Raw genomic sequence first — 25,866 nt, 5'->3', positions numbered from 1 at the left:
TCTCTGCCTCTGCCTCTCTGCCTCTCTGCCTCTGCCTCTCTGCCTCTCTGCCTCTCTGCAGCTCTGCCTCTCTGCCTCTCTGCCCCTCTGCCTCTCTGCCCCTCTGCCTCTACCTTTCTGCCTCTGCCTCTCTGCCTCTGCCTCTGCCTCTGCCTCTGCTCCTCTGCCTCTGCCTCTGCCTGCTGCCTCTCTGCCTCTCTGCCTCTCTGCCTCTCTGCCTCTCTGCCTCTCTGCCTCTCTGCCTCTCTGCCTCTCTGCCTCTCTGCCCCTCTGCCTCTGCTTCTGCCTCTGCTTCTGCCCCTCTGCCTCTGCCTCTCTGCCTCTGCCTCTGTCTCTGCCTCTCTGCCTCCCTACTTCTGCCCCTCTGCCTCTGCCTCTGCCTCGGCCTCTCTGCCTCTGCCTCTGCCTCCCTGCCTCTGCCCCTGCCACTGCCTCTGCCTCTGCCTCTGCCCCTGCCTCTGCCTCTGCCTCTGCCCCTGCCTCTGCCTCTACCTGGACCTCTGCCTCTGCCTCTGCCCCTCTGCCTCTGCCTGTCTCTGCCTCTCTGCCTCTGCCTCTGCCTCTCCCTTTGCCTCTCTTCCTCTCTGGTTCTGGCCTCTGCCTCTGCCTCTGCCTCTGCTCCTCTGCCTCTCTGCCTCTCTGCCTCTCTGCCTCTCTGCCTCTCTGCCTCTCTGCCTCTCTGCCTCTCTGCCTCTCTGCCTCTCTGCCCCTCTGCCTCTGCCTCTGCCTCTCTTCCTCTCTGGTTCTGGCCTCTGCCTCTGCCTCTGCCTCTGCCTCTGCCTCTGCCTCTGCCTCTGCCTCTGCCTCTGCCTCTGCTCCTCTGCCTCTGCCTCTCTGCCTCTCTGCCTCTCTGCCTCTCTGCCTCTCTGCCTCTCTGCCTCTCTGCCTCTCTGCCTCACTGCCTCTCTGCCCCTCTGCCCCTCTGCCCCTCTGCCTCTCTGCCTCTCTGCCTCTGCTCCTCTGCCTCTGCCCCTCTGCCTCTGCTTCTCCCTCTCCCTCTCTGCCTCTCTTCCTCTCTGGTTCTGACCTCTGCCTCTGCCTCTGCCCCTGATCTGCCTCTGCCTCTGCCTCTGCTTCTACCTCGACCTCTGCTTCTGCCTCTGCTCCTCTGCCTCTTCCTTCCCTTCTGCCTTTTCCTCTGCCTCTGCCTCTGCCTCTGCCTCTCCCTCTCCCTCTCTGACTCTCTTCCTCTCTGGTTCTGGCCTCTGCCTCTGCCCCTCTACCTCGACCTCTGCCTCTGCCTCTGCTCCTCTGCCTCTGCCTCTGCCCCTCTGCCTTTCCCTCTGCCTCTGCCCCTCTGCCTCTGCCTCTACCTCTGCCTCTACCTCTCTCCCTCTGCCTCTCTGCCTCTACCTCGACCTCTGCCTCTGCCCCTCTACCTCTCTGACCCTCTGCCTCTGCCCTTCTGCCCTTCTGCCTCTGCCTCTGTCTCAGCCTCTCTTTCTCTCTGCCTCTCTGCCTCTGCTTCTGCCTCTCTGCTTCTGCCCCTCTGCCTCTGCCTCTGCCCCTCTGCCTCTTCCTCTGCCTGTGCCTCTGTCTGTGCCTCTGCCTCTGCCTCTCTGCCCCTCTGCCTCTGCCTCTGCCTCTCTGCCTCTCTGCCTCTGCTTCTGCCCCTCTGCCTCTGCCCCTCTGCCTCTGCCTCTCTGCCCCTCTGCCTCTGCCTCTGCCCCTGCCTCTGCCTCTGCCCCTGCCTCGGCCTCTGCGTCTACCTCGACCTCTGCCTCTGCCTCTGCCCCTCTGCCTCTTCCTCTGCCTGTGCCTCTGTCTGTGCCTCTGCCTCTGCCCCTCTGCCTTTCCTTCTGCCTCTGCCTCTGCCCCTCTGCCTCTGCCTCTCTGCCCCTCTGCCTCTGCCTCTGCCTCTGCCTCTCTGCCTCTCTGCCTCTGCCTCTGTCTCTGCCTCTCTGCCTCTCTACTTCTGCCCCTCTGCCTCTGCCTCTGCCTTGGCCTCTCTGCCTCTGCCTCTGCCTCCCTGCCTCTGCCTCTGCCTCTGCCTCTGCCTCTGCCTCTGCCTCTGCCTCTGCCTCTGCCTTGGCCTCTCTGCCTCTGCCTCTGCCCCTCTGCCTCTGCTTCTCCCTCTCCCTCTGCTTCTCCCTCTCCCTCTCTGCCTCTCTTCCTCTCTGGTTCTTACCTCTGCCTCTGCCTCTGCCCCTGACTCTGCCTCTGCCTCTGCCTCTCCCTCTCCCTCTCCCTCTCCCTCTCTGACTCTCTTCCTCTCTGGTTCTGGCCTCTGCCTCTGCCCCTCTACCTCGACCTCTGCCTCTGCCTCTGCCCTTGCCTCTGCCTCTGCTCCTCTGCCTCTCTGCCTCTCTGCCTCTGCCTCTCTGCCTCTCTGCCTCTGCCTCTCTCCCTCTCTGCCTCTGCCTCTCTGCCTCTCTGCCTCTGCCTCTGCTCCTCTGCTTCTGCCTCTCTGCCTCTCTGCCTCTCTGCCTCTCTGCCCCTCTGCCTCTGCCTCTGCTTCTGCTTCTGCCCCTCTGCCTCTGCCTCGGCTTCTCAGCCTCTGCCTCTGCTTCTCTGCCTCTGCCCCTGTCTCTGCCTCTCTGCCTCTCTACTTCTGCCCCTCTGCCTCTGGCTCTGCCTTGGTCTCTCTGCCTCTGCCTCTGCCTCTGCCTCTGCCTCTGCCTCTGCCTCTGCCTCTGCCTCTGCCCCTGCCTCTGCCTCTACCTCAACCTCTGCTCCTCTGCCTCTGCTCCTCTGCCTCTGCCTCTGCCTGTCTCTGCCTCTCTGCCTCTCCCTCTCTGCCTCTCTTCCTCTCTGGTTCTGGCCTCTGCCTCTGCCTCTGCCTCTGTCCCTCTGCCTCTGCCTCTGGCTCTGCCTTGGTCTCTCTGCCTCTGCCTCTGCCTCTGCCTCTGCCTCTGCCTCTGCCTCTGCCTCTGCCTCTGCCTCTGCCCCTGCCCCTGGTTCTGCCTCTACCTCAACCTCTGCCTCTGCTCCTCTGCCTCTGCCTCTGCCTGTCTCTGCCTCTCCCTCTCTGCCTCTCTTGCTCTCTGGTTCTCGCCTCTGCCTCTGCCTCTGCCTCTGCTCCTCTGCCTCTCTGCCTCTCTGCCTCTCTGCCTCTCTGCCTCTCTGCCTCTGCTTCTGCCCCTCTGCCTCTGCCCCTCTGCCTCTGCCTCTCTGCCCCTCTGCCTCTGCCTCTGCCCCTGCCTCTGCCTCTGCCCCTGCCTCGGCCTCTGCGTCTACCTCGACCTCTGCCTCTGCCTCTGCCCCTCTGCCTCTTCCTCTGCCTGTGCCTCTGTCTGTGCCTCTGCCTCTGCCCCTCTGCCTTTCCTTCTGCCTCTGCCTCTGCCCCTCTGCCTCTGCCTCTCTGCCTCTCTGCCTCTGCCTCTCTGCCCCTCTGCCTCTGCCTCTGCCTCTGCCTCTCTGCCTCTCTGCCTCTGCCTCTGTCTCTGCCTCTCTGCCTCTCTACTTCTGCCCCTCTGCCTCTGCCTCTGCCTTGGCCTCTCTGCCTCTGCCTCTGCCTCCCTGCCTCTGCCTCTGCCTCTGCCTCTGCCTCTGCCTCTGCCTTGGCCTCTCTGCCTCTGCCTCTGCCCCTCTGCCTCTGCTTCTCCCTCTCCCTCTGCTTCTCCCTCTCCCTCTCTGCCTCTCTTCCTCTCTGGTTCTTACCTCTGCCTCTGCCTCTGCCCCTGACTCTGCCTCTGCCTCTGCCTCTCCCTCTCCCTCTCCCTCTCCCTCTCTGACTCTCTTCCTCTCTGGTTCTGGCCTCTGCCTCTGCCCCTCTACCTCGACCTCTGCCTCTGCCTCTGCCCTTGCCTCTGCCTCTGCTCCTCTGCCTCTCTGCCTCTCTGCCTCTGCCTCTCTGCCTCTCTGCCTCTGCCTCTCTCCCTCTCTGCCTCTGCCTCTCTGCCTCTCTGCCTCTGCCTCTGCTCCTCTGCTTCTGCCTCTCTGCCTCTCTGCCTCTCTGCCTCTCTGCCCCTCTGCCTCTGCCTCTGCTTCTGCTTCTGCCCCTCTGCCTCTGCCTCGGCTTCTCAGCCTCTGCCTCTGCTTCTCTGCCTCTGCCCCTGTCTCTGCCTCTCTGCCTCTCTACTTCTGCCCCTCTGCCTCTGGCTCTGCCTTGGTCTCTCTGCCTCTGCCTCTGCCTCTGCCTCTGCCTCTGCCTCTGCCTCTGCCTCTGCCTCTGCCTCTGCCTCTGCCTCTGCCCCTGCCTCTGCCTCTACCTCAACCTCTGCTCCTCTGCCTCTGCTCCTCTGCCTCTGCCTCTGCCTGTCTCTGCCTCTCTGCCTCTCCCTCTCTGCCTCTCTTCCTCTCTGGTTCTGGCCTCTGCCTCTGCCTCTGCCTCTGTCCCTCTGCCTCTGCCTCTGGCTCTGCCTTGGTCTCTCTGCCTCTGCCTCTGCCTCTGCCTCTGCCTCTGCCTCTGCCTCTGCCTCTGCCTCTGCCTCTGCCTCTGCCTCTGCCCCTGCCCCTGCCTCTGCCTCTACCTCAACCTCTGCCTCTGCTCCTCTGCCTCTGCCTCTGCCTGTCTCTGCCTCTCTGCCTCTCCCTCTCTGCCTCTCTTCCTCTCTGGTTCTCGCCTCTGCCTCTGCCTCTGCCTCTGCTCCTCTGCCTCTCTGCCTCTCTGCCTCTCTGCCTCTCTGCCTCTCTGCCTCTCTGCCCCTCTGCCTCTGCCTCTGCCTCTGCCTCTGCCTTGACCTCTGCCTCTGCCTCTAATCCTCTGCCTCTGCCTCTCTGCCTCTCTGCCTCTGCTTCTGCCTCTGCCTTGTCCTCTCTGCCTCTGCCTCTGCCCCTCTGCCTCTGCTTCTCCCTCTCCCTCTCTGCCTCTCTTCCTCTCTGGTTCTGACCTCTGCCTCTGACTCTGCCCCTGACTCTGCCTCTGCCTCTGCCTCTGCCTCTACCTCGACCTCTGCTTCTGCCTCTGCTCCTCTGCCTCTGCCTTCCCTTCTGCCTCTGCCTCTGCCTCTGCCTCTGCCTCTGCCTCTGCCTTTTCCTCTGCCTCTGCCTCTGCCTCTGCCTCTCCCTCTCCCTCTCTGACTCTCTTCCTCTCTGGTTCTGGCCTCTGCCTCTGCCTCTGCCCCTCTACCTCGACCTCTGCCTCTGCCTCTGCCTCTGATCCTCTGCCTCTGCCTCTGCCCCTTTGCCTTTCCCTCTGCCTCTGCCCCTCTGCCTCTGCCTCTACCTCTGCCTCTACCTCTCTCCCTCTGCCTCACTGCCTCTACCTCGACCTCTGCCTCTGCCCCTCTACCTCTCTGACACTCTGCCTCTGCCCTTCTGCCCTTCTGCCTCTGCCTCTGTCTCTGCCTCTCTTTTTCTCTGCCTCTCTGCCGCTGCTTCTGCCTCTCTGCTTCTGCCCCTCTGCCTCTGCCTCTGCCTCTGCCCCTCTGCCTCTTCCTCTGCCTGTGCCTCTGTCTGTGCCTCTGCCTCTGCCCCTCTGCCTTTCCTTCTGCCTCTGCCTCTGCCCCTCTGCCTCTGCCTCTGCCTCTGCCTCTCTGCCTCTCTACTTCTGCCCCTCTGCCTCTGCCTCTGCCTCTGCCTCTCTGCCTCTCTACTTCTGCCCCTCTGCCTCTGCCTCTGCCTTGGCCTCTCTGCCTCTGCCTCTGCCTCCCTGCCTCTGCCTCTGCCTCTGCCTCTGCCTCTGCCTCTGCTTCGACCTCTGCCTCTGCCTCTGCTCCTCTGCCTCTGCCTCTCTGCCCCTGCCTCTGCCTCTACCTCGACCTCTGCTTCTGCCTCTGCTCCTCTGCCTCTGCCTTCCCTTCTGCCTCTTCCTCTGCCTCTGCCTCTGCCTTCCCCTCTGCCTCTGCCTCTGTCTGTGCCTCTGCCTCTGCCTCTCTGCCCCTCTGCCCCTCTACCTAGGCCTCTGGCTCTGCCTCTGCCTCTCTGCCTCTCTGCCTCCACCCCTCTGCCTCTGCCTCTCTGCCTCTGCCTCCTCCTCTGCCTCTGCCTCGACCTCGACTTCTGCCTCTGCCTCTGCTCCTCTGCCTCTGCCTGCCTCTCTGCCTCTGTCCCTCTGCCTTTCCCTCTGCCTCTACCTCTCTGCCTCTGCCTCTGCCTCTGCCCCTGCCCCTGCCTCTGCCTCTACCTCGACCTCTGCCTCTGCCTCTGCCCCTCTGCCTCTGCCTCTCCCTCTCTGCCTCTCTTCCTCTCTGGTTCTGGCCTCTGCCTCTGCCCCTGCCTCTGCCTCTGCCTCTGCCTCTGCTCCTCTGCCTCTGCCTCTGCCTCTGCCTCTCTGCCTCTCTGCCTCTCTGCCTCTGCTCCTCTGCCTCTCTGCCTCTCTGCCCCACTGCCCCTCTGCCTCACTGCCTCTCTGCCCCTCTGCCCCTCTGCCCCTCTGCCTCTCTGCCTCTCTGCCTCTGCCTCTCTGCCTCTCTGCCTCTCTGCCTCTGCCTCTCTGCCTCTCTGCCTCTGCCCCTCTGCCTCTCTGCCTCTGCCTCTCTGCCTCTCTGCCTCTGCCTCTCTGCCTCTCTGCCTCTCTGTAGCTCTGCCTCTCTGCCTCTCTGCCCCTCTGCCTCTCTGCCCCTCTGCCTCTACCTTTCTGCCTCTGCCTCTCTGCCTCTGCCTCTGCCTCTGCCTCTGCTCCTCTGCCTCTGCCTCTGCCTGCTGCCTCTCTGCCTCTCTGCCTCTCTGCCTCTCTGCCTCTCTGCCCCTCTGCCTCTGCTTCTGCCTCTGCTTCTGCCCCTCTGCCTCTGCCTCTCTGCCTCTGCCTCTGTCTCTGCCTCTCTGCCTCCCTACTTCTGCCCCTCTGCCTCTGCCTCTGCCTCGGCCTCTCTGCCTCTGCCTCTGCCTCCCTGCCTCTGCCCCTGCCTCTGCCTCTGCCTCTGCCTCTGCCCCTGCCTCTGCCTCTGCCTCTGCCCCTGCCTCTGCCTCTACCTGGACCTCTGCCTCTGCCTCTGCCCCTCTGCCTCTGCCTGTCTCTGCCTCTCTGCCTCTGCCTCTGCCTCTCCCTCTGCCTCTCTTCCTCTCTGGTTCTGGCCTCTGCCTCTGCCTCTGCCTCTGCCTCTGCTCCTCTGCTCCTCTGCCTCTCTGCCTCTCTGCCTCTCTGCCTCTCTGCCTCTCTGCCTCTCTGCCCCTCTGCCTCTGCCTCTGCCTCTCTTCCTCTCTGGTTCTGGCCTCTGCCTCTGCCTCTGCCTCTGCCTCTGCCTCTGCCTCTGCCTCTGCCTCTGCTCCTCTGCCTCTGCCTCTCTGCCTCTCTGCCTCTCTGCCTCTCTGCCTCTCTGCCTCTCTGCCTCTCTGCCTCTCTGCCTCACTGCCTCTCTGCCCCTCTGCCCCTCTGCCCCTCTGCCTCTCTGCCTCTCTGCCTCTGCTCCTCTGCCTCTGCCTCTCTGCCTCTCTGCCTCTCTGCCTCTCTGCCTCTGCTCCTCTGCCTCTCTGCCTCTCTGTCCCTCTGCCCCTCTGCCTCACTGCCTCTCTGCCCCTCTGCCCCTCTGCCCCTCTGCCCCTCTGCCCCTCTGCCCCTCTGCCTCTCTGCCTCTCTGCCTCTGCCTCTCTGCCTCTCTGCCTCTGCCCCTTTGCCTCTCTGCCTCTGCCTCTCTGCCTCTCTGCCTCTGCCTCTCTGCCTCTCTGCCTCTCTGCAGCTCTGCCTCTCTGCCTCTCTGCCCCTCTGCCTCTCTTCCCCTCTGCCTCTACCTCTCTGCCTCTGCCTCTCTGCCTCTGCCTCTGCCTCTGCCTCTGCTCCTCGGCCTCTGCCTGCTGCCTCTCTGCCTCTCTGCCTCTCTGCCTCTCTGCCTCTCTGCCTCTCTGCCTCTCTGCCTCTCTGCCTCTCTGCCCCTCTGCCTCTGCTTCTGCCTCTGCCTCTGCCCCTGATCTGCCTCTGCCTCTGCCTCTGCTTCTACCTCGACCTCTGCTTCTGCCTCTGCTCCTCTGCCTCTTCCTTCCCTTCTGCCTTTTCCTCTGCCTCTGCCTCTGCCTCTGCCTCTCCCTCTCCCTCTCTGACTCTCTTCCTCTCTGGTTCTGGCCTCTGCCTCTGCCCCTCTACCTCGACCTCTGCCTCTGCTCCTCTGCCTCTGCCTCTGCCCCTCTGCCTTTCCCTCTGCCTCTGCCCCTCTGCCTCTGCCTCTACCTCTGCCTCTACCTCTCTCCCTCTGCCTCTCTGCCTCTACCTCAACCTCTGCCTCTGCCCCTCTACCTCTCTGACCCTCTGCCTCTGCCCTTCTGCCCTTCTGCCTCTGCCTCTGTCTCAGCCTCTCTTTCTCTCTGCCTCTCTGCCTCTGCTTCTGCCTCTCTGCTTCTGCCCCTCTGCCTCTGCCTCTGCCCCTCTGCCTCTTCCTCTGCCTGTGCCTCTGTCTGTGCCTCTGCCTCTGCCTCTCTGCCCCTCTGCCTCTGCCTCTGCCTCTCTGCCTCTCTGCCTCTGCTTCTGCCCCTCTGCCTCTGCCCCTCTGCCTCTGCCTCTCTGCCCCTCTGCCTCTGCCTCTGCCCCTGCCTCTGCCTCTGCCCCTGCCTCGGCCTCTGCGTCTACCTCGACCTCTGCCTCTGCCTCTGCCCCTCTGCCTCTTCCTCTGCCTGTGCCTCTGTCTGTGCCTCTGCCTCTGCCCCTCTGCCTTTCCTTCTGCCTCTGCCTCTGCCCCTCTGCCTCTGCCTCTCTGCCTCTCTGCCTCTGCCTCTCTGCCCCTCTGCCTCTGCCTCTGCCTCTGCCTCTCTGCCTCTCTGCCTCTGCCTCTGTCTCTGCCTCTCTGCCTCTCTACTTCTGCCCCTCTGCCTCTGCCTCTGCCTTGGCCTCTCTGCCTCTGCCTCTGCCTCCCTGCCTCTGCCTCTGCCTCTGCCTCTGCCTCTGCCTCTGCCTCTGCCTCTGCCTCTGCCTTGGCCTCTCTGCCTCTGCCTCTGCCCCTCTGCCTCTGCTTCTCCCTCTCCCTCTGCTTCTCCCTCTCCCTCTCTGCCTCTCTTCCTCTCTGGTTCTTACCTCTGCCTCTGCCTCTGCCCCTGACTCTGCCTCTGCCTCTGCCTCTCCCTCTCCCTCTCCCTCTCCCTCTCCCTCTCTGACTCTCTTCCTCTCTGGTTCTGGCCTCTGCCTCTGCCCCTCTACCTCGACCTCTGCCTCTGCCTCTGCCCTTGCCTCTGCCTCTGCTCCTCTGCCTCTCTGCCTCTCTGCCTCTGCCTCTCTGCCTCTCTGCCTCTGCCTCTCTCCCTCTCTGCCTCTGCCTCTCTGCCTCTCTGCCTCTGCCTCTGCTCCTCTGCTTCTGCCTCTCTGCCTCTCTGCCTCTCTGCCTCTCTGCCCCTCTGCCTCTGCCTCTGCTTCTGCTTCTGCCCCTCTGCCTCTGCCTCGGCTTCTCAGCCTCTGCCTCTGCTTCTCTGCCTCTGCCCCTGTCTCTGCCTCTCTGCCTCTCTACTTCTGCCCCTCTGCCTCTGGCTCTGCCTTGGTCTCTCTGCCTCTGCCTCTGCCTCTGCCTCTGCCTCTGCCTCTGCCTCTGCCTCTGCCTCTGCCTCTGCCTCTGCCTCTGCCTCTGCCCCTGCCTCTGCCTCTACCTCAACCTCTGCTCCTCTGCCTCTGCTCCTCTGCCTCTGCCTCTGCCTGTCTCTGCCTCTCTGCCTCTCCCTCTCTGCCTCTCTTCCTCTCTGGTTCTGGCCTCTGCCTCTGCCTCTGCCTCTGTCCCTCTGCCTCTGCCTCTGGCTCTGCCTTGGTCTCTCTGCCTCTGCCTCTGCCTCTGCCTCTGCCTCTGCCTCTGCCTCTGCCTCTGCCTCTGCCTCTGCCTCTGCCTCTGCCTCTGCCCCTGCCCCTGGTTCTGCCTCTACCTCAACCTCTGCCTCTGCTCCTCTGCCTCTGCCTCTGCCTGTCTCTGCCTCTCCCTCTCTGCCTCTCTTGCTCTCTGGTTCTCGCCTCTGCCTCTGCCTCTGCCTCTGCTCCTCTGCCTCTCTGCCTCTCTGCCTCTCTGCCTCTCTGCCTCTCTGCCTCTCTGCCCCTCTGCCTCTGCCTCTGCCTCTGCCTCTGCCTCTGCCTTGACCTCTGCCTCTGCCTCTAATCCTCTGCCTCTGCCTCTCTGCCTCTCTGCCTCTGCTTCTGCCTCTGCCTTGTCCTCTCTGCCTCTGCCTCTGCCCCTCTGCCTCTGCTTCTCCCTCTCCCTCTCTGCCTCTCTTCCTCTCTGGTTCTGACCTCTGCCTCTGACTCTGCCCCTGACTCTGCCTCTGCCTCTGCCTCTGCCTCTACCTCGACCTCTGCTTCTGCCTCTGCTCCTCTGCCTCTGCCTTCCCTTCTGCCTCTGCCTCTGCCTCTGCCTCTGCCTTTTCCTCTGCCTCTGCCTCTGCCTCTGCCTCTGCCTCTCCCTCTCCCTCTCTGACTCTCTTCCTCTCTGGTTCTGGCCTCTGCCTCTGCCTCTGCCTCTGCCCCTCTACCTCGACCTCTGCCTCTGCCTCTGCCTCTGATCCTCTGCCTCTGCCTCTGCCCCTTTGCCTTTCCCTCTGCCTCTGCCCCTCTGCCTCTGCCTCTACCTCTGCCTCTACCTCTCTCCCTCTGCCTCTCTGCCTCTACCTCGACCTCTGCCTCTGCCCCTCTACCTCTCTGACACTCTGCCTCTGCCCTTCTGCCCTTCTGCCTCTGCCTCTGTCTCTGCCTCTCTTTTTCTCTGCCTCTCTGCCGCTGCTTCTGCCTCTCTGCTTCTGCCCCTCTGCCTCTGCCTCTGCCTGTGCCTCTGTCTGTGCCTCTGCCTCTGCCTCTCTGCCCCTCTGCCTCTGCCTCTGCCTCTCTGCTTCTGCCCCTCTGCCGCTGCCTCTGCCCTTCTGCCTCTGCCTCTGCCCCTGACTCTGCCTCTGCCTCTGCCTCTGCCCCTCTGCCTCTTCCTCTGCCTGTGCCTCTGTCTGTGCCTCTGCCTCTGCCCCTCTGCCTTTCCTTCTGCCTCTGCCTCTGCCTCTGCCCCTCTGCCTCTCTGCCCCTCTGCCTCTGCCTCTGCCTCTGCCTCTCTGCCTCTCTACTTCTGCCCCTCTGCCTCTGCCTCTGCCTTGGCCTCTCTGCCTCTGCCTCTGCCTCCCTGCCTCTGCCTCTGCCTCTGCCTCTGCCTCTGCCTCTGCCTCTGCCTCTGCCTCTGCCTCGACCTCTGCCTCTGCCTCTGCTCCTCTGCCTCTGCCTCTGCCTCTACCTCGACCTCTGCTTCTGCCTCTGCTCCTCTGCCTCTGCCTTCCCTTCTGCCTCTTCCTCTGCCTCTGCCTTCCCCTCTGCCTCTGCCTCTGTCTGTGCCTCTGCCTCTGCCTCTCTGCCCCTCTGCCCCTCTGCCTCTGCCTCTGCCTCTGCCCCTCTACCTAGGCCTCTGGCTCTGCCTCTGCCTCTCTGCCTCTCTGCCTCCACCCCTCTGCCTCTGCCTCTCTGCCTCTGCCTCCTCCTCTGCCTCTGCCTCGACCTCGACTTCTGCCTCTGCCTCTGCTCCTCTGCCTCTGCCTGCCTCTCTGCCTCTGTCCCTCTGCCTTTCCCTCTGCCTCTACCTCTCTGCCTCTGCCTCTGCCTCTGCCCCTGCCCCTGCCTCTGCCTCTACCTGGACCTCTGCCTCTGCCTCTGCCCCTCTGCCTCTGCCTCTCCCTCTCTGCCTCTCTTCCTCTCTGGTTCTGGCCTCTGCCTCTGCCCCTGCCTCTGCCTCTGCCTCTGCCTCTGCTCCTCTGCCTCTGCCTCTGCCTCTCTGCCTCTCTGCCTCTCTGCCTCTGCTCCTCTGCCTCTCTGCCTCTCTGCCCCTCTGCCCCTCTGCCTCACTGCCTCTCTGCCCCTCTGCCCCTCTGCCCCTCTGCCCCTCTGCCCCTCTGCCCCTCTGCCTCTCTGCCTCTCTGCCTCTGCCTCTCTGCCTCTCTGCCTCTCTGCCTCTGCCTCTCTGCCTCTCTGCCTCTGCCCCTCTGCCTCTCTGCCTCTGCCTCTCTGCCTCTCTGCCTCTGCCTCTCTGCCTCTCTGCCTCTCTCTGCAGCTCTGCCTCTCTGCCTCTCTGCCTCTCTGCCCCTCTGCCTCTCTGCCCCTCTGCCTCTACCTTTCTGCCTCTGCCTCTCTGCCTCTGCCTCTGCCTCTGCCTCTGCTCCTCTGCCTCTGCCTCTGCCTGCTGCCTCTCTGCCTCTCTGCCTCTCTGCCTCTCTGCCTCTCTGCCTCTCTGCCCCTCTGCCTCTGCTTCTGCCTCTGCTTCTGCCCCTCTGCCTCTGCCTCTCTGCCTCTGCCTCTGTCTCTGCCTCTCTGCCTCCCTACTTCTGCCCCTCTGCCTCTGCCTCTGCCTTGGCCTCTCTGCCTCTGCCTCTGCCTCCCTGCCTCTGCCCCTGCCTCTGCCTCTGCCTCTGCCTCTGCCTCTGCCTCTGCCTCTGCCTCTGCCCCTGCCTCTGCCTCTACCTGGACCTCTGCCTCTGCCTCTGCCCCTCTGCCTCTGCCTGTCTCTGCCTCTCTGCCTCTGCCTCTGCCTCTCCCTCTGCCTCTCTTCCTCTCTGGTTCTGGCCTCTGCCTCTGCCCCTGCCTCTGCCTCTGCTCCTCTGCCTCTCTGCCTCTCTGCCTCTCTGCCTCTCTGCCTCTCTGCCTCTCTGCCTCTCTGCCTCTCTGCCCCTCTGCCTCTGCCTCTGCCTCTGCCTTGACCTCTGCCTCTGCCTCTGATCCTCTGCCTCTGCCTCTCTGCCTCTCTGCCTCTCTGCCTCTGCTTCTGCCTCTGCCTTGGCCTCTCTGCCTCTGCCTCTGCCCCCCTGCCTCTGCTTCTCCCTCTCCCTCTCTGCCTCTCTTCCTCTCTGGTTCTGACCTCTGCCTCTGCCTCTGCCCCTGACTCTGCCTCTGCCTCTGCTTCTACCTCGACCTCTGCTTCTGCCTCTGCTCCTCTGCCTCTGCCTTCCCTTCTGCCTCTTCCTCTGCCTCTGCCTCTGTCTGTGCCTCTGCCTCTGCCCCTCTGCCTTTTCCTCTGCCTCTGCCTCTTCCTCTGCCTCTCCCTCTCCCTCTCTGACTCTCTTCCTCTCTGGTTCTGGCCTCTGCCTCTGCCCCTCTACCTCGACCTCTGCCTCTGCCTCTACCTCTGCCTCTGCTCCTCTGCCTCTGCCTCTGCCTCTGCCCCTCTGCCTTTCCCTCTGCCTCTGCCCCTCTGCCTCTGCCTCTACCTCTGCCTCTACCTCTCTCCCTCTGCCTCTCTGCCTCTACCTCGACCTCTGCCTCTGCCCCTCTACCTCTCTGCCCCTCTGCCTCTGCCCTTCTGCCCTTCTGCCTCTGTCTCTGCCTCTCTTTCTCTCTGCCTCTCTGCCTCTGCTTCTGCCTCTCTGCTTCTGCCCCTCTGCCGCTGCCTCTGCCCTTCTGCCTCTGCCTCTGCCCCTGCCTCTGCCTCTGCCTCTGCCTGTGCCTCTGTCTGTGCCTCTGCCTCTGCCCCTCTGCCTTTTCCTCTGCCTCTGCCTCTCCCTCTCCCTCTCTGACTCTCTTCCTCTCTGGTTCTGGCCTCTGCCTCTGTCCCTCTACCTCGACCTCTGCCTCTGCCCCTCTGCCTTTCCCTCTGCCTCTGCCCCTCTGCCTCTGCCTCTGCCTCTACCTCTGCCTCTACCTCTCTCCCTCTGCCTCTCTGCCTCTACCTCGACCTCTGCCTCTGCCCCTCTGCCTCTCTGACCCTCTGCCTCTGCCCTTCTGCCCTTCTGCCTCTGCCTCTGTCTCCGCCTCTCTTTCTCTCTGCCTCTCTGCCTCTGCTTCTGCCTCTCTGCTTCTGCCCCTCTGCCACTGCCTCTGCCCTTCTGCATCTGCCTCTGCCCCTGACTCTGCCTCTGCCTCTGCCTCTGCCTATGCCCCTCTGCCTTTCCTTCTGCCTCTGCTTCTGCCTCTGTCCCTCTGCCTCTGCCTCTCTGCCTCTGCCTCTGTCCCTCTGCCTCTGCCTCTGCCTCTGCCCCTCTGCCTCTTCCTCTGCCTGTGCCTCTGTCTGTGCCTCTGCCTCTGCCCCTCTGCCTTTCCTTCTGCCTCTGCCTCTGCCTCTGCCCCTCTGCCTCTGCCTCTCTGCCCCTCTGCCTCTGCCTCTGCCTCTGCCTGTCTGCCTCTGCCTCTGCCTCTGCCCCTCTGCCTCTGCTTCTCCCTCTCCCTCTCTGCCTCTCTTCCTCTCTGGTTCTGACCTCTGCCTCTGACTCTGCCCCTGACTCTGCCTCTGCCTCTGCCTCTGCCTCTACCTCGACCTCTGCTTCTGCCTATGCTCCTCTTCCTCTGCCTTCCCCTCTGCCTCTGCCTCTGTCTGTGCCTCTGCCTCTGCCTCTCTGCCCCTCTGCCTCTACCTCTGCCTCTCTGCCTCTCTGCCTCTCTGCCTCTCTGCCTCTCTACCTCTCTGCCTCTCTGCCTCTCTGCCTCTCTGCCCCTCTGCCTCTCTGCCTCTCTGCCTCTGCCTCTGCCCCTCTGCTTCTGCCTTTACCTCTCTTGTGTTGGAATTAAAGTTGTGCTATACTACACCCAATTATAGAGGTTTGTAGTTTAAAGGCTTAGTCACACTGTTGGGAAAGACACAACTCTGCTTTGCATCTTGTAATTCCTGAATGCTCATGACTCTAAATAATGGTCAACTTGGAAACCAGTGGATGATCCAAGGGTGTTGCCTGAACTTCAATAAGAAGGAAATCAGCAAAGACAAACTACTGAAACCCCACTGTCCTGGGACCCACATGCAAAAAGAACCATTCTGGAGCAATGCTGTGACCTGGTGTCCAACCAGTAGGAAAGACCAACACTATCCTACCAAAAGGCAGAAGTAGATGCATTAATGGGGATCTGGTGTCGAGCAAGCACAAGGAAACAAGAATCACTTTGAATAGATCAGGTTGGAGACAGAAGGAGCTGACCACAGTATCCCTAAGCCAAAGCAATGCCCACTCACTAGAACCTATATCCCAGGAACACTTTTGTCCCACACCCTTCCCTGGCCCATGACAACTTACTTGCAATTCATTCTTTCTTACCTAAGAATCCTATGAAATAATAGGCGTTATTTGGCTTTCCTCCTAAAGCCCCTAAAGACTGTGGCATCTTAAAACACTCCTAAAGGGAAAGAGAATGCGAGATCCTCAACTCACTTGTGGACTGCTGCTCACGGAGCTCTGTGCTGACATGTGCGGTGTGATGAGCAGGCAGCAATGGCTTCAAGAAAAAAGGACACTTACTTTGAACGCTTCGATATACACAGGATTGATTTGGTTTATGCCCAGACGAAGGGGCACAATAAGCAGCAGGGGTTTCCAGGATGGGCACAGGGCAGAGGTGCCTTTGCTCTCACTGGAAGCAGTCAGAAAATCAGGAGGGCTCTCACCAGCTGTATCAGCAGCACCCACAGGAAGAACACAGCACATTTTCTCTAGAAACAGAAGGCAAGAGATCTGGTTGAGTTGGGACTATCTACTAGCACTAGGACCTTTTCCAAAGGTAAAACACAGGGACTTTGCATGCTGCTCTCCCTGCCTTGGAGGTCCGCTCCTTTGCACTAGGAACCAGCCAGTCTCACTCTGTACAGGAATCCCACATTATTCATTCAGATCCTTGATCCTCATATTGGACACTGAGCAACTTCTTAAGTGTCTGACAGGTATTCTGAACTCATTCCAAAAATCTCATTTCTAAATTAGTCTTTGAGGAACTTGGAGTCAGGGATTTGGGTTTTTCTAACTTTAATGGTAAAGAAAGCAGGCCAGGGCAATGGCCAGCCACTATGACCCATCTACATATGATTCACCAGATTATAGACACCAGAGGTTCCTTACAACGAAGTTTTCCCTTTCAGAAGACTGGAAAAGAAGGGAACATAGCGGCTCTGCTCTCCTAGACTCCCCGTCCTTGTGCAGTGAGCCACAGTATCTATTGAGCTCCAGATTTCTGAATTACAAAAGGGACTACAACCACCCAAGAGAAGGTTAACAGCCCAGGGACTCACTGATATCTTCAATGACCACTGTGTTATCCATTGAAACATAAACAGCCAAGGAATTCCATTCATCAAATAAAGCGAGTTTTCTGTGAAGCAACATAATGAAATCACAATTGGAAAAGATGAGAAGGCCAGTTGGAAATGGTACAATGTATTCCCAGATTATTCATGTCACATCACCCTGAGCTAAGCCACATAAAAAGCGTGTGCTTGGTTAGCTCTGGTTTCTTTGACAGAGATCTAAAACATTTCATGGCCAGAGCTTTAGAGATTACCATAGAGCCGCTGTATCTGAACTTCTAAAAGAAGATCCTGCTCTTTACAAAAGAAAAAATAATAATGTTAGTAAAATATATATTGGTAGCTTTTGTGGTTCAGTGGCAGAGTACTTGACTACTATGTATGAGGCCCTGAGTCCATCCATCCAATCCCTAGCAATATATGTATGTCCCTAGGATCCTCCTGTATCTTTCTCCCAGTGATGGGGTTATAGGTTATATGCTGATTGCTCTTTTATTAATTATTTGGCTTCTTGATATAACCTTAGGTTGTTACGTTTGTTCTGCAAGAACCTTATCCACTGATCCATCTCCTCAGCCCTGTTACAGTTTTGATTTACTAATTTTTTTTTTTAAACAGGGCTGAGGACCGAACCCAGGGCCCTGTGCTTGCTAGGCAAGCGCTCTACCACTGAGCTAAATCCCCAACCCCTGATTTACTAATTTTAATTCATTGCCCTTTTCAGAATAATGGTGACATAATTTATGGTCACTGGTTTTATTATTATTATTATTATTATTATCATTATCATTATTATTATTATTTTACTTTAGGATGGTGAAAGAGGCATGTACCCAGTAGAAACCCAATTTTGAATTTTGAAGTGGAATCCTCCCCAGGGTTAGTCACACACAGTAAGAGCCTCTCTGATGATGCGGGGAGCTTTAGCTCCAGTCGGCCAGCTGATCATCAGGGGAAACTACTCGTTTCTTGAGCTGCAATGTTCAATAGTGTAGATGTAGTAAAGACATCTTGATTTACAATATTTTTATATTATGATGGGCCTACCAGGATAGAATTCATCTGTTTTTTACTGTACTAAAGAGCATTGCGCTCTTATTATCAAAGGCAATCATAACAAACTTTATTTAATATAAATTCGTATGAAGATGAAGATGGATAGGGTGGACAAAAGGACACATGGAGCATACAAGAGCAAAAGAATCTTCAGACACAGGCTATCAGGAAAAGACAAGAATAACCAGGGGTGGGAAGGAAACCCATAAGAAAACTTTGATTACAAATGTCATAATGGTATCTAACACAAATATGCTGATTTAAATAAACAAAAAAGGAGGACCTTCCATTTTTTAGTGTTAGAAATCTCAGAATGCAGAAGAAAGAAGAAAATTCTGTTTGAAACCAGATTTGGGGCTTCACTTAGTCACCCTAATGTTTTATACATTCTTCCATGCTGTTTTCCCTACTGCACTTCTGGAATATGGCCAGCTCCTCATCAGCAAGGGTAATGATGTCCAGAAAGTACTCTGACTAAGGCAAGAAAGTGGTCCCAGTGAAGTTGAACTGGTAGCAGGGATTAAAGCCAAGATACAAATTTTCCCCGGATCCCAGGATATCCAGACTACTCACCTCTTATGTACGTCCCAAACATGCAATTTATCCACTGCAGACTTCACTGGGACCTAACCATTGAGACAAACCCCCCTTTCTACTTTATATGGAGCCATAATACCCAGAAATTGAAATATGCTGTAGCAAAGGAGTCCTAATGGTCTCCATCTTCTGATCCCTACATTTAGCCCCAGGTTCTGGCTGCCAATTCCATATATTCATTGAGCACATACTGGGTGCTTATACATAGTAGGTAGGTTTTTGGCCAACTGTGACAAAACAAATGCAGTTTCTGCCTTCAGAGAGTTTTCCCTCACTGGCAGACTGTCAGTAGGGAGAGAACTACAAGAGATAAGATGGCTTGAAGATGTAGGTACTGACGATACTCACCCCATTTACAACCTGACCTCTCTACCTCATCTCTTGTGCTAGAAGACAAGTTGTAGAATGTAAAAAACATGAAGGTATCCCCTTAACCTATCCCCTTAACAGATGACAAACTGATTCTAAAACTTCCTTAGGATTTTTATGCTCCAATAGGCTGCAAATTCCTTGAGGCTGTGTCTCTGTTATTTCTGTATACCCAGTGCTTAACATAGTAAAAGCACCCAATAAATGCTAAATGAATTGGCAAGGTTTAACAAAAAGCATAATTTAATTAAGGGGTAGTAATGCTATGCTCTATGTGTGAAGGTCAGAGGACAACTGCATGGGTTGGTTCTCTCTGTCCACCATGGATCAAACTCAGGTCATCAGGATTCGCAGCAAGCACCTTTACCCACTGAGCCATCTTGCTGGCCCATTAACCGGGTCTTTAAGACTATACAGGATCAGTGCCAGTTAAACCTCTGCCACTTGGTAGGAACCTTTTAAATTCAAAAGACCCTCAGGCTGATGGTTCCCTGGCACATGAGCATCCATCTGTAGGGCGAGAAACAGAAACAGTCTTGGAGTACAGCTACATATATAGATACCAGTGATTGCAGTTCTACTATATCAAGACAGAGGTCTACGCTTATCCACACCAAAGAAGTATGTGAAGAAAATGGTAGAGATGTTTGATGGCTTAGCAGGAAGGGGGGATCGCAAGCGTACGCAAGCTGATGGGAGGTTTAGCTGGCTGGGGATGGAAGCGTGAGTAGAACAAACAGACGCCAGACATTTACTTACTTTATCACCTGTGCAACTGTATTTGGTCCAAACCATTCGCCAATTGATTTCCCTTCTCCTACACCCATTTGTGCTGTTTTATGTGGAAAAATTAACATGTTAGCAAAATATTTTTCATAAGCCATAGACTCCTGATTTTATTTTTTTTCTTCCTCTGATGAAAAAAAGTAGACGGACAACTTAGTGCAGCCATATATAAGTAAGGGAAGAAATGTTCATAGGCACACTTTGAAACTAGAAATGTGATGATCTTACCCATCTGATGGATTGAATAGCAACAGTCTTTTCTATCGAGGAAACACTGCAGTATCCTTTGGTATTCTTTGGGTTGTTTTTTTTGTCTCTCCCAGTTCCAATCTTTTGTGGAGGAGAGGAGGGATAAAAAAGATAAATAAATAAACCACAACTGCTTATTACCAGGCATTGTTAGAAGAAAAAAATTAAAGAACTACATCCAGAAGGCAGGGATGTCAAGGTGTTCCTACGTATTCGTCATTTAGTAAGCAGATGCTGAAAAGTTGTCATCTTCTAAGGATTTGGTGGATATGAAGAAAAAGCCAGGGCTGGGGATGTAGCTATATGGGAGATCACTTATCTGGTGTGGGGGGGAACTTAAAAGCTGAAGATGAAACTGAGCAGAGAATTAACTTGTTCCAATGGCAGGAGCTACATACAGACTACATAACAGTATCACACAGGTATTTCCTGGCAGCTACACCAAGAAGCTCATAATTCAGATGTCATAGTGTCTCATCTCTACACAAACAGCAATGGCTTTTGTCCTTACCTGGCAACATTACCAACAGGTCTCATGAGGGGAAGTGCTATTCTAACATACAAGAGTTTATATGGAAATGATATACACAATTCATTGCTAGAGATATGGTTTTTTTTTAATTGTATACTAAGAAATTAAATAAAAATTACTATAATCCACCATTGAGGAGGCTGAGGCAGGAACATTTCAAGCTCAAGTCCAGCCTAGATTATATTTTGAGTTCAAGATTAGCCTAGTCTATATACAGTAAGAGCTTTCTTTCCACAAAACAAAACAGAAGGGAGGTGATTCAGTTGGTAAAGTGCTTGCCAACATGAGGACCATAGTTTGGAAACCTAGCACCAATATAAAATACTCAATGTGATTATAATATGCATCTATAATCCAGTGCTAGACAAAGACAGAAGGATCCCTGGGGCTTGGTAGCCAGTCAGTCTAGCCAAATCAGGAAGTTCCGGGTTCAGTGAGAGACTTTCTCTCAAAAATAAGGTGGAAAGGGATTTAGAGAAGATATGTTAACCTCTGGCCTATACACAAACACACACACACACACACACACACACACACACACACTCATACACACACACACTCACACAAACACACCTTCATACATGCAAGCAGCCAAACACGGTGGCATACCTGGGCTACATATAAGATCGAAATATATACAACGTATGGAAATGTCACAATAAAACCTACCACTTTGTACAATTAATATATGCTAATAAGATGTTGATTTGTCTCTTAAAATAACGAATCTAGATTAAGAAGTATGTATAATACGTGTTGGACACAGAGTCAGATAGATTATCAGCATTATATTATTACATCTATGCTGCTTCACCCTGGATAAGTCACTTCACTGCCATGAACCTCAGTTTTCTCAGCTGTGAGCTAGAAATGATGGGAGAACACAGGGAAAGCAAGTACAAAATAAGGCAGTTAGCTCTAAAAACTCCCCAGATCCTCTCCAAAATCTGCCACAGGGCCTGTGAGTCTGCACAGTCAGATTAACAACCAGCAAGGTCGGCTGCTTTAATGTCATAGGGAAGTGGGCTTATACTCGAATGTCTGAAGGATGTTCATCCAAGGTTATCCCACAGGGGTCCATGAAGAAGCATGCATATGTCCCAGAGAACACAAAAGCAAGAATTACCAGAAGGTTCTTAACTAATGAAGCCACCTCCTAAGGAAGTTAATTTAAGGATTTCTTCAATATCCTTAATGACTAAGTTCAAAATGGACTTAGTCAACCAAAACCAAAATAACACTAGCTTCCTTGTTAAACACTTCCTTTAGGTCACCCACATCCTGAGCCTCATGGGTATTTTAAACAGAATCAAGAAACAGTCTACACACCACACCTTTCTTCCTGTTTGCTTTGTTATCTTTTCGTTTGAGTTTTGTTTGCTTTGTTTTGTTTTGTTTTGTTTATTGCAACTGGTCTTTCTCTGTAGCCCAGGCTGGTTGCAAACTTAGTATACAGGCCAGATTAGCCTAGGCCGGGTTAACTTTGAACTCATAGCAGTTCTCTTGCTTTGGTCTTCTAAGTGATGGGATTATGTGTATACGCCAACATAGCTGCAGGATTTTGTTTTGTTTTGTGTTTTGAGACAGGGTCTTTCTGTGAAGTCCTGGCTGACATATAATTCCATAGTTGAATAGGCTGGCCTCAAACTCACAGAAATTTACCTACCTCTGCCTCCTGAGCATTGAGATTAAAGCTATGTACCATAGCTTTTTTTTAATCTGACATTTTTAAATACCCTTCCAAAGGGTATTTAACAACAATGGAAATTCCAAATGACACATCTCCCCTGGTTAATTCAGTCCCAGGAAAATAACTCTCACATGAGGACAGTTCGGTTACTTCCCTCTCATGATGGTCTTAGTTGACTCGTCAGCCTATTACTTGAGCTGTTACAAAGCAATTCAGGATCTGCACTTTTGTTACTGAGTGTTCTTGAACTAATAGCAGGGAATGATACAGCAGACATCTCTGAAACCATTTGTAGAGCAAATGGAACTCACCTCTTCCCAAGTGTCTGCAGATGAGGGCTTGAGCCAGCATCATCTGCCCACAGCGCAGCATACATCCCCAGCCGGCATCAGATGAAGGGCCTGTTCCCCCTGTTGGCAAAATGGATGGGCATGGAAATATGTTCCTTAAGCTAATCCTTTCTCAGTCATCAGCATATTTGAAACTACAAACACACACACACACACACACACACATACACACACACTGAAAAGAAAGATGATAAATGTATTTAGAGCTCATATAGGGTTTGGATATAGGAATGGAACAAGTAAAGGCAATATTGAATCAATGAAAACAGGTTCTACAGCCGAAGACAAAGCAAACAAATGAACTCAGCATGCCCCTTAGGTTTCTTGCTTGGAGACTGAAGAGCATGCATTCTATTTTGGTAAGTGACTATCTATATCTATGTATGACAATCAACAAGCAAAGTACCTTGGCTAAAGCACAAATACTGCCACCAAGTGTGGATGTCAAAATAATCAAAGACATATGAAAGGCTCTTGACTCCCATAAATGTACTTAATGAAGTTTAAAACAACAAATACATGATAGAACCCTGATTAGGCAGACTGATATGTAGTTATACAATCGAAGCTCACACTCTCTTTACTACCAGTGGGCATTATAAGAATTAAATGAAAAACAAATATCTAGCAGTTCTGGAACCCACACAGGATAGTTGGTTTTATGAGATTGGTCTTACATAAAATGCTACTGATAAATTAGAAATACACTATATCTTTAAAATATAGAGATTCATCTAATAATAAGAAAATAGGTTCCATTTTAAGAAGATTTGATATATAGTAACACATGTAGGGATCTATTCAAAAGGACCAACATAATCAGGTAAGGGTTTTCTTTTCCAACTTAGAAGTAGAAAAGTATTCTAGAGGTATGATCTCAGAAGTTTAATTTCAAAGAAGTCATCGCTTTTGTTTAAAAAAAAAAGTGGTCCAAGTCATTCTCTTCCTTCTCATCCCTTTGTTATAGAGACAGAAGAAGCATTGCCATATCAAGACTAAGGGAAGTAAATATATTTTTGAGCTGGAAGGAGAGCATTCAGGCTCTTGCTAATGCAGAGATTAAAGGTCAGATTAGTATAGAAAATGTAGGGTGAGGTCCACATACAGCAAGATCAGCTATTACCAAAACACTGTGGCAGTTGACTCAGATAAATTGCCCAGCTCTGTACAGATCTCTTCCTCCAGTGAACATTAACAGTTTAGAAATGATGGGCACTAGAGGGTGATCTTTTGTGTTACTACTGCTTGAAGAACAAAGAAACTGTTTATGTGGACTTCAGGTTTGGCCCATCATGGAAAGGTAAATTCCACTCTAATTACAAGGTTCAACTCAACCTTGTATCAAAATTGATCAGACAAGTTTTTTTTAGGGGAATAACTTCTACACCTTCCTTCTTTCCATGACACTTGTTCACAAACATTTTACAAATCTCTCAGACAGCAAATTCATTAAACTTATTGAATTCTCCTTTCATTTCCCATAGATGGCAGCTAGGAGCAGACTAGAATAAATTCTAAAGAAATCTTTCTTAATTTATCTCTGAATGTCAAAATGTTCTCATCTCATAAGGAAAAAGCACAGAAGGAATTATTTTCTTTCCTTCAAGGCCCAAGCCTCTTTAGTAGTCACATGGTACCATATAGTAATGGAAGGTAATTTAATACCTAGATATTACCCAATTAAAGCTTATTTGATTTTTTTCTTTAAAAAAGTAATATCACCTGCTGCATGAACACTTGACAGTGGGTCAAAATGACTACTGGTGTGACAGTACAACAGCATGGAGTCACAGGTGACGGGCTACTTCCACAATGACATTTCTGGATGAAATGCTAAACTTACCTGCTCCCCTAAATCAAATTCTTTGCCACAGTGATCTGTTAATTCTGAGGTTTCTGTGATGTCATTGATAACCTCAGGCAAACTATCTACAAGGAAAAAAAGCACAGCACAAGAAATGATATACCTACCAATCGGTGAAAATTTCCTTCTGTATGTAAACCATAGCCGAGCACTTATATCAGACAACAGCTTAGATTTTTCTGTAATTAAATGTAAAGTTAAAATTAAATCACCATATCCCATCATTTTTAAAAAAATGCCTACATTTTACTTCTATGCCAGCAGCAACCTTATTTTAAACAGTCAGTCAAATTTATTGTTACAGGACTGTGGACATTCACAGGAAACTTCATCTCATTTGAGTCAAATAATTTCAATACTTCCCTTCGCCTTCATTTTGTCTAGAGCTACTCTAAAGATTCTTTTAATGATAATACATTCTGTCTCCTTCTCGATCTCAATCGTTTTCAGGATCCTGACAGATATAGCAATTAGGAAATAGGAAAATCTATTATCTTAGATAACCCACTAAGGTAATCATCTCCAACTGTAATGATAATAGTTTCAGTACCCAGCACCTATTATCTAAAACTGGGGCTTTATATGTTTGGAGGAAGTTCACATGCAGGAGCAAAGGTGCAAATACATACATTTAACTAAAAGTGAAATGTTCCTGCTAACTGTATCAGTCCTTTATTGATAGTTACAAAAGAAGGAAATAAATGTTCCTGCTAACTGTATAAGAATTTTATCCACAGTACTAAGTGTCCTATGTATGCATTTCATGTAAGTGTATGTATAATCTCACAAATATCTTGCATATGTTTTCAAAACATAGTTCTTGCATTCTATGATGCAAAGTATTCTCAATTACTACAATTATGGATTCTTCATTTCCTCCTGTACTTGGATACAGTTCTGTCTTCTCTAGTCATCTCTTTCCTTCTTCTCAATACCATATGCATATGTGTATTCAACATGGAATCTAGTTTTTGTGTTTTTAAAAGCGAAAGGGAAATCCAAATTTTACCTCTAGTTTCTAATTTCATCTCTGAGCAAATGCAAATAGAGCTATATGTATTTTCTTTCATGTTATTGTCCCTAGCACCTAACCCCCATTTGGGAAAATGCATAATGTTTAAGAGTAAGAGTTCTTGGGCCTGGAAAAACAGTTCAGTGCCTATGAGAGATCTCTGTTCTCCCAGAGAATGTGGATTCAATTTTCAGCACCCATATGGTGTCTTACAACTTTCTGTAACTCCACCTCCAGAGCCTCTAATGCTACCTTCTGGCCACTTGGTGCACAGACTTGAATGCAGTTAAAATATGCAAATTCATAAACTAAATAAATAACCTTTAAAAAAAAGAATAAGGGTTCTCTTCCTTGTCTGGCAGGAAGGCCAGAGAGGTGTCATGTAGCCTCAAAATTGCTGAGGATGACCTTGAATTTCTGATGTTTCTGCCTCTACCTTCTAGTGCTGAGATAACAGGCATGGCCACCAGTCCAAATTTATGGGACAGCAGAGATACTTGGTGCATGCTGGGTGCTCTACAAATTGAGCCTCATCCCTGATCCAAGAATGTGGTGGTGCATTGTTATAATCCAAATCATTTGAAGACCTAGAGCAAGAAGGGAAGGTTTAGAAAGAAAAAGCTCCTTTCCCAAGTTAGAGTTCAATAAGATCTCCTCACCATTCAGAATTTTCCAATAAAATACTGGGGCTTTGCTCCTCCCCTTTGATCCGATTCCTCTCTTCCATTACTCTATGCCTGGGATTTCTGAAGATCTTGGGAAGTAACATATCCCAATAGTCTGTGGTTTCAGAGCACCAGGTCTCCGTTACTATGTATGAATGTTGTGTTAAGTGGGAAAACTCAAGCCTCCTTTCTAGCTACTGCAAGTAACTAGAAGTTCTATTACAAAACCAGAATCAAGTAGAACAATGCAATTATTAAAAGAAAATCCGAAAACATGATTTCTTGTGTTTGATATTATTTCTGACTGTTGTGGCCTTAAGTGGAAGTAGCACAAGGACATGATAAGCATAAGACCTGTACAGCCCAATGGCTAGTAATACTATGAATGATTGCATGTGTTTGAATCCTATGTCTCCTAGAATGGGGCCAGGGCTTCTTTACAGAAAAGAGTAAAGATATGTTGCTTTTGTAAAATGTACAAACAAAAACTCAAATCATGTAAATGCCCTGCTAAGGTTTCTCAGGGACTTAGAAGGAACTGTGAAGCAAGCAAGTTTTCATTTGCTACATAGTAATCTGTCTCACAGTAGCATCATCCCTTATCAAAACAACATTCTATCAATCCAAGAAGAAAAGAAAAATGAGAAAGTCTTAGCCCCAGGCATCCACCAGGCTTACCTGTCTTAAGGAGATGCTGCTTCCCCAGGATCCATACCAGCTCATCTGTATCCGGGAATTCTTCTAGGTAGTCAGTGAAAATAATAATCTGGTTTTCATACTTGGACATAACTAAAGGAAAATGAAGACACATAAACATCATTTCAGAGATAGGGCTTACTCCTGTGATTTGCTGACTTCTGCTTTTGCTCTGAAAGTAAAAATGTCATCAGGTTGACTCTAAAGAAATAGTTAAATATATTTGAATATATGAATATTTAACCATAGATATTTAGATA

General features: G+C 52.8%; 1 protein-coding gene across 1 annotated transcript in view; it reads right to left on the bottom strand.

Annotated features, from left to right (window-relative positions):
- Atg4a (autophagy related 4A cysteine peptidase) overlaps positions 1 to 25,866 on the bottom strand; it is a gene marked incomplete at its 5' end in the record, with an annotated part of 79,724 nt that overhangs the window by 26,159 nt on the left and 27,699 nt on the right. Inside the window, 8 exons of the mRNA XM_052171747.1 lie at positions 14,761 to 14,839; positions 14,962 to 15,152; positions 15,726 to 15,805; positions 18,522 to 18,594; positions 18,777 to 18,878; positions 21,331 to 21,429; positions 23,341 to 23,412; positions 25,589 to 25,699. Of these exons, the coding sequence (XP_052027707.1) occupies positions 14,761 to 14,839; positions 14,962 to 15,152; positions 15,726 to 15,805; positions 18,522 to 18,594; positions 18,777 to 18,878; positions 21,331 to 21,429; positions 23,341 to 23,412; positions 25,589 to 25,699 (807 nt within the window). The remainder of the gene's footprint in view (positions 1 to 14,760; positions 14,840 to 14,961; positions 15,153 to 15,725; positions 15,806 to 18,521; positions 18,595 to 18,776; positions 18,879 to 21,330; positions 21,430 to 23,340; positions 23,413 to 25,588; positions 25,700 to 25,866) is intronic.

Source organism: Apodemus sylvaticus, chromosome X (genome assembly GCF_947179515.1).
Source record: "Apodemus sylvaticus chromosome X, mApoSyl1.1, whole genome shotgun sequence".
Classification (NCBI taxonomy): Eukaryota; Metazoa; Chordata; class Mammalia; order Rodentia; family Muridae; genus Apodemus; species Apodemus sylvaticus.
Note: the sequence above shows the minus strand (reverse complement) of the source record. Positions and strands in the feature narration are given on the sequence as shown.